The 13,511-nt window shown below is 38.5% G+C and overlaps 1 protein-coding gene across 9 annotated transcripts in view; it reads right to left on the bottom strand.

Annotated features, from left to right (window-relative positions):
- MICU1 (mitochondrial calcium uptake 1) overlaps positions 1-13,511 on the bottom strand; it is a 241,898-nt gene that overhangs the window by 21,740 nt on the left and 206,647 nt on the right. For 5 of the 9 annotated variants that reach the window (XM_021071962.1, XM_005671068.3, XM_005671067.3 and 2 more), the window contains 2 exons: positions 7,776-7,884; positions 6,568-6,645 (listed from right to left, as the gene is read on the bottom strand). In XM_021071962.1, coding sequence (XP_020927621.1) covers positions 6,568-6,645; positions 7,776-7,884 — 187 coding nt within the window. The remainder of the gene's footprint in view (positions 1-6,567; positions 6,646-7,775; positions 7,885-13,511) is intronic. The other 4 variants (XM_005671070.3, XM_005671069.3, XM_021071961.1 and 1 more) reach the window with 1 other exon arrangement.

Raw genomic sequence — 13,511 nt, forward strand, 5'->3', positions numbered from 1 at the left:
TAGTTCAGTAATTACTGGAATCTCCTCAGCTAGTCAATGATGGAGCCAAGATTCGAATCCAGACTTGTGTTCTTAACCATGACACTTTTCTTCCTCTTGCTTCCTAAGACTCATCTCAGCAGTGAATTTCCATGATTCTGTGGAGGGAGAATTGGTACAGGACTCAAACTGCTGGAAAAATCAGTAGTATGACTATTAGGATCAAAAAGGTTTAAAAGCAACGGGAAGACGGCAAGGAGAGCCTGCAAAAGATAGGTTCATCTGGCAGAGGGAAGGACCCTGGAATGGTAGCTGAGCACATGCTAGTCTTTCCATGGGCACTGCAGTACATCGGTTAACGTTACTTACATCATCACCTCCTTAAGCAAGGAAGAAGGTGAAATATATGTCAAGTCTAAAAGATAGGGATTACACTAAAAAAGCAAAAATAAATAAATACAAATAAAAGATACAGGTTATAGGAGTTTCCATTGTGGCTCAGGGGAAATGAATCTGACTAGCATCCATGAGGACATCCAGGTTTGATCTCTGGCCTTGCTCAGTGGGTTAAGGATCCAGTGTTGCTGTGAGCTGTGGTGTAGGTTGCAGATGTGGCCTGGATCCGGCATTGCTGTGGTGTGGCCTAGGCCGGTGGCTACAGCTCTGATTTGACCCCTAGCCTGGGAACCTCCATATGCTGTGGGTGCATAAAGAGACAATGACAATAACAAAAATAATAAAATCAAATCAAATATTTTTTTAAAAAGATAGGGGTTACAGAATACAATGGATTCATGACATCGGTTTGTTTTTTGGGTCTACCACCAAAGGTGAGGGGTTGGTTATTGGCCTGAGATCCTATGTGTTGTTCACATCTATCAAGGTGTTCAATCTCGCATTCATTTGCTGATCAAATATTTGTAGAGTGTCTACTATATACCATATATTGTCCTAGACAGGGAATATATCCACGAACAAGAGAGATAAGCATTCTAGGAAACACAGACAAATAACAAACATACACATAGGTACATGAGAAAATACCAGATAATGATAAAAATTATGATACAGGCTGATGAAGCTACCGAGGAAGTGATTTATATGAGTTACAGGAGCCAAACACACAGAGATCCTGGGATAAAGCACCTGAGGTGAAGGAACGGCCAGAACAAAGGCTTTCAGGTGGGAATGAACTTGCTATCTCTAACATATGAAAGAGGAATAAGTGGAGTAGAGTGAACTGGTAAGAAAGGGATATTAGATGTACTCAAAGAGTATACAAGGGCCATGCCATATGGAGTCTTGTAATCCAAGTTAAAAGAGACTACCCACCCAGGGAAGGCTGGATGGGAAAAATCGAGTCAAGATTCAGGATATTTTGGAAGCAGAGGCACGGATATACCAAAGAAATAAATACAGGGGTGAAAGAGTATGGAATCAGGGCTAATGCTCACTTTGAGCTCCTGGACAGATGAGGAATAATTCAGTTAATAAGTATTTATTGAGGGCCTACTATCTATGTACAAAATATCATAGTAGTCTCTGCTGTACTTGATTAGCCATATTTGTGAAAGCAGAAGATTTCAGGTTAATGTCTTTTCTTTTAAAATTATGAAAGCTATAGACAACACGGTTATTATTTTTTTTAAATAATTCATATTGAGTAATTAGGGAAGGCCTCTTTGAAGAAATAGTAATTACCCAGGTAAAGAGTATATTTAGGGTTCTAAAAAAATCTGAGCTTTTAAACAGATAATACAAATATTCTCATGGTAAATTAAATTCATATTTTTTGTTTGTATTTTTGCCTTACTTTGTGGACTACATAGGAATGATATTTAGTTCTTAGCTGCTATAGTGGGTTGAATGGTGGGCTCCCCAAAGATATGTCTACATCTTAGCCCCTGGAACTTGAAAAGACAGACACACGGGAAGAAGGAGGGGGAAGGCCATGGGAAGACAGAAGCAGTGATTGGAGTTCTACAGCCACAACCTGAGGAATGACTAAGCTATCAGAGGCTGGATGAGGCAAGCCTCAAGTCTGCAGAAGGAGCATGGCCCTGCCAATATCCTGATTTCAGATTCGTGCCCTTCAGAACTGTGAAGTAAATTTCTGTTGTCTCAGATCACTGTGTTTGTGGTAATTTGTCACGGCAGCCCAGGAAATGAATATACTTGGCTTCTCCCTCTTATTTTGCATGAATCTAGGCCAGTTTCCTCTAAATATCTATCTTTTACACTCAGGGAATCCAAAGTTACACAGATAAAACAAACTAAGAAGTCAAAACAAATGCCAAATATCATATATCTCAAAGCCAAGCATATTTCTGTATATCAGATATGACTATATCTGCCTCTATTAGCAAGGATAATGAGGCATGAACTCTATGGAGAGACTAAACATCCCAGGAAATGACTTGAAGTCATTTGAAAGAAACACTTTATCTTTTTTTTTTTAACTACTAGGTTGCACTTCCCTTTGCTATCATTACCCTGAATCATTCTACTTTGTACATCCTATAATTTAATGCAGATAGTGATTCATCCTATATAACTGTTCTTTAAAGCAATTCTATTGTCTTTAGTTGGACTTTTCAAAAAAAGGTAGGCAAATATAAAAAGGAGCTTATTAATTTTATTTTTACAATAAGTGGTGACTTCAAATCTTCTCTTTGGATTTACAGATGCTATTAAGTTTGTTTTGTTTTGTTTGACCCTGTGGTATTATACACACATACCAAACCTCCAAGATTTAATTAATTTGCTTTCAAAGGATTCCATAAAGGTCAGAAAAGATATTATCATTTTTAATTTTTTCCTTTTTGGCCACACCCAAGGCATGTGGAAGTTCCCGGGCCAGGGATTGAACCTGCTCCAAAGCAGCAACCTGAGCCACAACAGTGACAATATCAGTTCCTTTACCCACTGAGCCACAAGGGAACTCCTGAAGAAGTACTTTAAGTAAATGAAAAAAACAAGCAAGGAGACAAATGCTATTTAAAAAAGTTATGTGGGAGTTCTCGTTGTGGTGCATTGGAAACTAGGAACCATGAGGTTTCGGATTCGATTCCTGGCCTTGCTTAGTGGGTTAAGGATCTGGCGTTGCCATGAGCTGTGGTGTGGGTCACAGACACAGCTTAGATCTGGTGTTGTTGTGGCTCTGGTGTAGGCTGGCAGCTAAAGCTCCGATTGTACCCCTAGCCTGGGAGCCGCCATATGCCTCGGGTTCGGCCCTAAAAAGACAAAAGACAAAAAAAAAATTATGTGTTGGAGTTCACATTGTGGCTCAGTGGAAACAAATCTGACTAGCATCGATGAGAACACAGGTTGGATCCCTGGCCTTGCTCAGTGGGTTAAGGATATGGCGTTGCTGTGAGCTGTGGTGTGGACCAGTGGCTACACCTCTGATTTGATACCTAGTCTATGAATCTCCACATGCCTCAGGTGCAGTCCTAAAAAGACAAAAAATAAAAAATAAAAAAATAATGCTCAGGTGCAGTCCTAAAAAGACAAAAAAAAAAAAAAAAAAAGCTCAATATCACTATTAAGAGAAATGCAAATCAAAACTACTATGAGATACCACCTCATACCAGTCAGAATGGCCATCATTAATAAGTCTACAAATAACAAATGCTGAAGAGGGTGTGGAAAAAAGGGAACCCTTCTACACTCTTGGTGGGACTGTAAATTGGTACAACCACTATGGAAAACAGTATGGAGGTACCTCAGAAAACTAAATATAGAGCTACCATATGACCCAGCAATCCCACTCTTGGGCATATATCTGGACAAAACTTTCCTTGAAAAAGACACACACACCCGGCATATTCACTGCAGCACTATTCGCAATAGCCAAAACATGGAAACAACCTAAATGTCCACTGATGGATGAATGAATTAAGAAGATGTGCTACACACACACACACACACACACACACACACACACACAGGAATACTACTCGGCCATAAAAAGGACAAATTAATGCCACTTGTAGCAACATGGATGGAACTAGAGACTCTCACACTAAGTGAAGTCGGAAAGAGAAAGACAAATACCATATGATATCACTTATATCTGGAATCTATGGATTTGGAGAACAGACTTGTGGTTGCCAAGGGGGAGGGAGAGGGAGTGGTAGGACTGGGAATCTTGGGTTAATAGATGCAAACTATTGCATTTGGGATGGATAAGCAATGAGATCCTGCTAGATAGCACTGGGAATTATATCTAGTCATTTGCGATGGAGCATGATGGATGAAAATTTGAGAAAAAGAAATGTACATATGTATGTGTGACTGGGTCACTTTGCTGTACAGTAGAAAACTGACAGAACACTGTAAACCAACCATCATGGAAAAAAAAATCATTAAAAAAAAAAAGACAATAAATAGGAGTTCCTGCTGTGGTGCAGCAGAAAAGAATCCGACTAGGAACCATGAGGTTGCAGATTCGATCCCTGGCCTCGCTCAGTGGGTTAAGGATTTGGCATTGCTGTGAGCTGTGGTGTAGGTCGCAGACTCGGCTTGGCTCCTGCGTTGCTGTGGTTGTGGCGTAGGTTGGCAGCTGTAGCTCCAATTTCACCCCTAGCATGGGAACCTCTGTGTGTCATGGGTGTGGCCCTAAAAAGCAAAAATAAATAAATAAATAAATAAGTAAAGTTATGTGGATCAAGAAAATGAAATAAAGGGAGTTCCTATTGTGACACAGTGGAAATGAATCTGACTAGTATCCATGAGGATGCAGGTTCGATCCCTGGCTTCGCTCAGTGGGTCTGGGATCCAGCGTTGCTGTGAACTGTGGTATGGGTCACAGATGCAGCCTGGACCCCATGTTGCTGTGGCTGAGGTGTAGGCTGGCAGCTGTAGCTCTGACTGACTCCTAGCCTGGGAACTTCCATATGCCACAGGTGCGGCCCTGAAAAGCAAAAAAAACAAAAACAAAAAAACAAACAAAAAAAAAGACATCTGTGTTTGCAGATGTCATGATCTTATATTAGAATATCTTAAGAAATCCACCAAAAAATATTGAATAAACAAGACTGTGTGTATGAAACCAGAGTCAATGCTTTGGAGAGAGTTATAAATCACACACTGCAGTATCCAATGGTAAAATTAAGACATTTAGTTGGTTTCAGATAACCCAAAAACTAATTCATTGCTAGCAGATCTGTGCTATAATATAAAAAATGACAAAGGAAGTTTTTCACTGATGGGAAGGGAGACCAGATACAATTTAGATATTCAAAAATAAATGAAAAACACTCAAAATGGTAAATATGTTAGTAAATGATAAATGTCGGTAAGTATAAAAATCATTTTTTTGGAGTTCCCATCGTGGCGCAGTGGTTAACGAATCCGACTAGGAACCATGAGGTTGCGGGTTCAGTCCCTGCCCTTGCTTAGTGGGTTAACGGTCCGGCGTTGCCGTGAGCTGTGGTGTAGGTTGCAGACGTGGCTCGGATCCCGCGTTGCTGTGGCTCTGGCGTAGGCTGGCGGCTACAGCTCCGATTCGACCCCTAGCCTGGGAACCTCCATATGCCACGGGAGCGGCCCAAGAAATAGCAAAAAGACAAAAAAACAAACAAAAAAAAATTTCTAAAAAAATAAATAAATAAAAAAAAATCATTTTTTTGTTAATGGCCAAAAAAAAAAAAAAAAAAAAAAACCATAACCGTTGAAACCAAAAATCCTAATATATGATAGGGATGATAACATATACAGATGAAACATAAACAACGATTATAGCATAAAGGATGGGGTGATGGTAAATGGAACTGTATGATTCCAAGGTTCTTACATTTCACTTGAAATGGTACAATACTAACTTTAAACTATGAAAAGTTTAATTTCTAAAGAAGCCACTAAATTATAAAATGCCAAGAGGCATAGCTAAAAGGTCACTAGAGGGAGTTCCTGTTGTGGTGCAGTGGAAAAGAATCTGACTAGTATCCATGAGGATTGCAGGTTTGATCTCTGGCCTCATTCAGTGGGTCAGGGATCTGGCATGGCCGTGAAGGTTGAAGACGTGGCTCAGTTACCACATTGCTGTGGCTGTGGCGTAGGCTGGCAGCTGTAGCTCCGATTTGACCCCTAGCTTGGGAACTTCCATATGCTGTGTGTGCAGCCCTTAAAAAAAAAAAAAAAAAAGTCACTAGAGTTCAATGTCTGGAAGTGATGCACCTTAAAGACAAAGATAGGCTGAACATAAAACAACAGCATGCAAACAGTAACTATCTAAAAAGCTGTAGTAATTGTATCAACACCAGATAAAACAGACTTCAAGTCATAATGATGAAAGGGTCAGTTCATCAGGAAAACAGAGTAATCATAATGATTAAATATTCATGCCCTTAGACTGACATCATTTAAAGGGAAATATATATAAATTCACATACCATACTTGGAGATTTTAACATTCTACTCTAACTGATAGAGCAATTAAGACAAAAAAGTCAGTAAGGACATAGAAAATCTGAACACTATCTATCAACCACCTTGACCTAACTGACATTTCTGTAACACTAAATTCAAAAGTGCACAATGCACATTCTTTTCAAATGTATATGAAACTTTCATTAAAACACTGACCATAGGCATTTCTGCTGTGACGCAACAGGATCGGTGGCATCTTAACGGCACCAGGATGAAGACATGTCCTCAAAAAGACTAAGACAAGTATGTTCATAGTGGCTTAAGTCAAGATAGTTCATAACTGGAAACAGCCAATGTGTCCAACAGAAGAATAGATTAACAAATTGTGGAATATTCATATGATGGATTACAATTCATAAAAAAAGAATAAACTATTGTAAATGCAACAACATGTGTGGATCTCAAAAACACACTGAAAAACTTTAGAAAGAGTGTACGCTACATAATTCCATTTGTATGATATTCAAGAACAAACAAAATTAATCTATGGTGGAAACATACACAGAAGCAAATTTGTCTCTTGATAACTGGTAGCAGAAACTGACTGTGAAAGGGCACAGTAAATAACTACTGAACTTCAGTTAATATTGATGCTGAAGCATTTAGGAGTGAGGTAGACTTATGTCTTTAACTCTGAATGCATCAAAAAATAAAAGAGATTGACAATTAGACGAATATATGTATAGATAACCTATCAGTGAAATACAGCAAAATGTTAACTGAGCTGGACATATGGATGTTCTCTAAATAATTACTTCAACTTTATGTTTGAAGTGTTTCATAATAAAATGTTGGACAAAAACTGTATTTTTAATTCCTCTGCTCTCTTATATTGCCTGTACAAACTGGAACCGACTTTGTATGAAGTAAACCAATAGGGTGCTATTCTCGGAGTCATGATTTTATCTTAAAATTTTTTTAATACAAAAATATAAAAAAAACCCAAACCATTCCTTCTCAACAAAGAATGAATTTGGATAGCGATTTTAGCTTCACATTATATGTCATAACTTTGGCTCTGACCAGAGAACTTCTGAATTTCAAGCACTGTGCCTCAGCATAAATGCCTACTTCCAAAACCAAAAACCAAAAACCAAAAATCAAAAAAAAAAAAAAAAAGCCTATTTCCAAGACTAATCATTTAAATATGGGAATATACCTTGACTATAGCCTTTAACAGAAGAAAATATATTTGCTGAACTTGGCCTCTGAGGGTGAAATACAAGGCTCATACAATGTCAATAAAATAGACAAAAATCAATGTCAAGAAAAACTTACATATTTCTATTAAGGAGGGGTAGTCACATAACAAATTACAGATTCAATGTTCATAGCTTCCAGGAAAAACTTTTGAGTTTCATTACCTTTATCTAGAGATGCCCCAGCCATATGGTAAAAGCTCAATGCAGTGTCTACATCATTAATATTCTTTAGGAAGGTAAAGAAGTTCTCCACTTCCTGAAACGTCAGACCCTGAAAGAAGAAAGACAGTAAAGTAAGGCAGGAACCCCCACAAAAAGCAGCATAAAATGCAGAAAACTAGGCAGTTATTTATGTCTATAAATCAGAAATTTATGCTATGTCTAAAAGAGAGACTGAACAAATTAGTCAAGATATGTCAAGTCTGTATACAAAAGGGGAACAAAATTCTGGAGTTTTACCCTGAGAAAGGCATTCTGGCTAACTGCTTTCCCCTCATATGTAAAATCTGACATGAAGCTGTTTAGTAATGGCTGGATGTCTTTAATAAAAATATTCCTAACCATGCCATCCAATTAGTCACAGTATCTGCTGTGACATTTCCTAAACAAGCTGTAGTCACTTGGTCTGTTACACATCTTAAAAAGCAGGACCTGTCAAGACTTTCATTTTAATAATCTACTTACAGGCCAGCTAAGCTTTTTGAGGCTTAATCTAATTAAAGAACCACAAAGTCAGTGATATACATGGGAAGAATTCCAGAATTTAGCAGAACCCAAGCAACTGGGAAAGCTGTTCATTATCTCAATTTAAAAGCTACTAAGGAAGCAAATTGCCATGTAACTTTAATCTGATGAAATTCTGTGAACAAATTCTCTTCAAATGCTGGTCAAAGATTTGCTGATCTTTAATTCACTTTCCATGGTGGCTGAAGAGAGTAGCTGGATAAATAGGGATTACAGGGAGGAAGATCTCCTATTGGCCCATTTCCCATTTCTCACACATCATGCTGTGATGGAAATGAAGACAATTTCTAAGAAGTGAGTAACACTAGGGAGACACTGAGGTTAATGCCTTCTAATGAAGCATCAGGTCCTTAATGGATTGCAGATGTGGACTGGCTTCTACTTAGTACTGCTCCTCTTCTGATTTCCATTTCTCCAAACTACAGAGCCTAAGAATCCACTCAGTAAAAGGGAAAGAAATCTTAATGCAGACAATCTGTAGTACTTTCCTGGTACTCTCCAAACTGGCCAATGGTACCTTTCTCATTTTACAAATCAAACTAAGAGTTAAAACACTGTGTGATTATGCCCCATGATCTTTTTAGTTTTTCCCCCCAGAATTACAGAACTTAAAAAAACCTTTTGTGGAATATTATGAGCATGTAGAAAGGTGCATCAAACATAAATGCACAGCTTAACAAACTGTTGTAAAGTGAACACCCATAAAAACTCCATTCAGACATGTATAACTGAATCACTCTGTTGAAGAATAGAAATTATAACATTTTAAATCAGCTATACTTCAATTAAAGTTTAAAAAATGGAAAAAAAAACCAAAAACCCTCAAGTCAAGAAACAGATCCCAGAAGCCTCCCTCCCTTTCCCAACATGGCCCCTCCCAGTCATGAACCTCTTCTCCCAATGAAAACTAGTCTGACTTTTAGGGGATTTGTTTCCTTGCTTTTTATAAAAATAGCTTTATCCTCTATTTATGCATCTTTGAACATATATTTAAGGAGTCTAAATATGTCTGCTTTTGGATTTTATAAATGCCATGCAGTATGTATTACCTATGGCTTCTGTCTTTACGATTTTTCCCTGTTTTTGTATATATTTGTGTTCAGTCACTTTAATTGCTATAAGTATTTCACTATGTGAATATCTGTTCTACTTGGGCTAGTTCCAGTTTTTGGCAATTATGAACAGTGGTGCATCTGTATTTAAGCATTCATTAAGACATTTATGAAATACCCACTCTCTATTAAGCTCCACGACTTCTGGCAGTGAACTGGAAGGCCTATATTAAATAATTTTCTCCCAACCTGAGGTCATGAGAATCATGATCTTGACACAGAGCACCCAGAGGTAGCGTTCACTCCTTGTACAAACGCCACAGTATGCTATCTAATGTAAGCACTAAGCTAGAAACATTGTAAGAGCAGAATTCCACTGGATCAGAAGCATGGGTTCTATAATGTCCCCAGCTTGTGGATGGATACCATACCATCCACAATACCATCTTCTCTTCCTCTCTAACAAAAGACATGCAGAGGTGGAAATAACCTAAGCGTCCATCAGTGGATGACTGGATAAATAGAATGTGATATATACATATAATGGAATAGTGTTCAGCCTTTAAAAGGAAAGAAGTTCTGATACACGTTACAATACAAGTGAGCCTTCAAGACATTACACCAAGTGAAATAAGCCAGTCATAAAAGGAAAAATACTGCATGATTTCACTTACACGAGGTACCTAGAGTAGTTACATTCATAGAAAAGTAAAGTGGTGGCTGCCAGGGGCTTGGGGGAACGGGATAATGGGGAATTACTGTTTAATGGATATGGAGTTTCATTTTGGGTGGTGTTGGTTGTACAGCACTGTGAATGTACTTAGTGCCACTGAACATTTAAAAGTGGCCAGGAGTTCCCGTCGTGGCTCAGTGGTTAACGAATCCGACTGGGAACCATGAAGTTGCGGGTTCGATCTCTGGCCTTGCTCAGTGGGTTAAGGATCCGGCGTTGCCGTGAGCTGTGGTGTAGGTTGCAGACTCGGCTCAGACCCCACGTTGCTGTGGCTGTGGTGTAGGCCGGCGGCTACAGCTCCGATTAGACCCCTAGCCTGGGAACCTCCATATGCCATGGGAGCGGTCCAAGAAATGGCAAACAACAAAAAAAAAGTGGTTAAAATGATAAATTTTCTTATGTATATTTTACCACAATTAAAAAAAGACATGCTCGGAGTTCCCGTCGTGGCGCAGTGGTTAACGAATCCGACTGGGAACCATGAGGTTGCGGGTTCGATCTCTGGCCTTGCTCAGTGGGTTAAGGATCCGGCGTTGCCGTGAGCTGTGGTGTAGGTTGCAGACACGGCTCGGATCCAGCATTGCTGTGGCTCTGGTGTAGGCCGGTGGCTGCAGCTCCGATTCAACCCCTAGCCTGGGAACCTCCATACGCCACAGGAGCGGCCCAAGAAATAGCAAAAAGACAAAAAAAAAAAAAAAAAAAAAAAAAGACATGCTAAAGCTTTTCTATTCTGCAGTTAAGATGTGGATTTCTACCAGTGAGGAGCAGATAGGGGTCTGAGTTTATGAAAGGGTTTTAAGGCTAAAAAGTTGACATAAAATTCCTAAAATAGAAAGAGCATGGTGGAAGTGCTTCCCACTCTGATAAACAGCGTCTAATGTGTGTTAGTTATCATGAAACATCAAACAGTATAGCTCAAGACCACAATGCTTACACTGAGAATTATTTGAGAACATAAAGAACAATCTGAACTGAGTGGTTATTCATTTGATGACTTAGAAAAATAGTGGAATACAAATCACATTATGCCATTACTAAATAAAAGTATGTAACATTTTGCCTTTTATTACATAGATATAATAAAAGGTATCTATTTCACACTTACTAACCACTCAGCACTATGCAAGGAGTAGTGGGGAAAATAAAACTGCATTGGCTATGGGCCTTGGTCTTATACAGCTGACAATTTTGATAAGCCTTCTTAAAGAAAAGATGATGCCATTCACAAAATTTTTATTTCTTGGTAACTACCTTGGTAAAAAATTCAGAGGTTTACTAGAATGAAGCTTGAATAAGACCATAACATAAGGTTTGTGGATGGAAAGTGACAGGATAGGCTTTTTGCAAGTTGAGCTGTTCAGGCTACTGTTTACAGCTACAGTTTACAGCTTAAGCACAATCTATTGTCAGGTGACTTGAACTGGAGACATCGTAGTCAAAAGAAAATATCCTTCTCTTAGGTTTGGCATCAAAGGAATTTTTTTTTTTTTTTTTACATAGTATGGGGAAGTAGAAGAAGGAGGAATTATTTTATTCTGTGACCAACTATTCAACAAACCAATCTACCTAACTTTGGAAATAAGAACTTATATAAGACTAGGCTCTAAATGACGAAAAAAGATTAATACTTTGACAATAGAAATACTTTATGTTGTTTAAAATGAATTTGACATTAGAGAAGCTGTTAAACAAGCAAATAGAATTGTCTTTCAAAACTAAAAGCAATTAAAAAAAACTAAAAGCGATTGATAAAAATATTTAGAAGAAGCGAGTTCTCTTGTGACGCAGTGAGTTCTCTTGTGACACAGTGGGTTAAGGAGTGTTGTGATTGCAGCAGCCTGGGTAGCTGCTGGCATGGGTTTGATCTCTGGTCCTGCCCAGGAATTTTTAATATGCCATGGACACAGCCAAAACCAAGTCAAACCAAAACCAAAATCAAAAAACAGTATAAAAAATTTTTAGAAGAAAGAAGAAAATCTTTATGACAACATCTGACAAAATCTTTTTTTTTTTTGGCCTTTTTAGGGCCACATCTGTGGTATATGGAGGTTCCAGGCTAGGGGTCGAATCGGAGCTGTAGCTACTGGCCTACATCACAGCCACATCAATGCGAGATCTGAGGTGCAACTGGCACCTACACCACAGTTCACGGCATCCTTAACCCACTGAGCAGGGCCAGTGATTGAATCTGCATCCTCACGGATACCATTCAGATTCGTTTCTGCTGAGCCACGATGGGAACCCCCAAGACTTGACAAAATCTTCATGACGAGAAATTCTTTACATGACAAATCTTCTCTTTGGAAAAGGCAAAGAGATAGATATGACACCAAAAGCACAATCCATAAAACAAAAAGACCTGATAAATTAGACTTCATCAACATTAAAAACTTTTATGCTTCAAAATACTGAGAAAATAAGACAAATCACAGACCAAGAGAGAATATTTTAAAACCATATATCTGATAAAGGATTTTTTTTTTTTTTTTTTGTCTTTTTGCCTTTTCTAGGGCTGCTCCCATGGCATGTGGAGGTTCCCAGGCTAGTGGTCGAATCGGAGCTGTAGCTGCCAACCTGCACCAGAGCTACAGCAACACAGGATCCAAGCCGCATCTGTGACCTACACCTCAGCTCACGGCAATGCTGGATCCTTAACCCACTGAGCGAGGCCAGGGATCGAAGCCGCAACCTCATGGTTCCTAGTCGGATTCATTAACCACTTGCCACGACGGGAACTCCTGATAAAGGATTTGTATCCAGAATTACATGAAGAACTCTTACAACTCAATAATGAGATAATAACTCAATTAAAAAAAAGAAAGATTTGAATAGACATCTTCAAAACAAGATATATCAATGGCTAATAAGTGCATGAAACAGTGTTCAGGATCATCACTTATTAGGGAAATGCATATTAAAATCACAATGAAATACCACTACAGATCTAAAAGAAGGTCTATAATCAAAAAGATAGGCAATAACAACTTTTGGTGAGGGTGTGGAGAAACTGGAATTCTCATACATTGCTGTGGAAATGTAACATGGTATAGCCACTTTGGCAAACAATTTGACAATTTCTAAAAAAGAATGTTACACCTAATTTTACTAGATGAGCCAGTCATCCACTCCTAGGAATCTCTGTATGAGAAATGAAAGCCTAGGTCCTCATGAAGATTTGAACATAAATGTTCATAGCAGACTTATTTATAATAGTCCCAATCTGGAAGCAATTCAAATGCTCATCAACTGGAGAATGGAGAAACAAAACATAATATACCTATACAATGGAATACCATACACTATTCAGTGATGAAAAGTTAAAAATTAGTATAAGCAGTAACATGGGTAAACCTAAAAAAGATTATGAAA

The sequence above is a fragment of the Sus scrofa genome, chromosome 14 (assembly GCF_000003025.6).
Source record: "Sus scrofa isolate TJ Tabasco breed Duroc chromosome 14, Sscrofa11.1, whole genome shotgun sequence".
Classification (NCBI taxonomy): Eukaryota; Metazoa; Chordata; class Mammalia; order Artiodactyla; family Suidae; genus Sus; species Sus scrofa.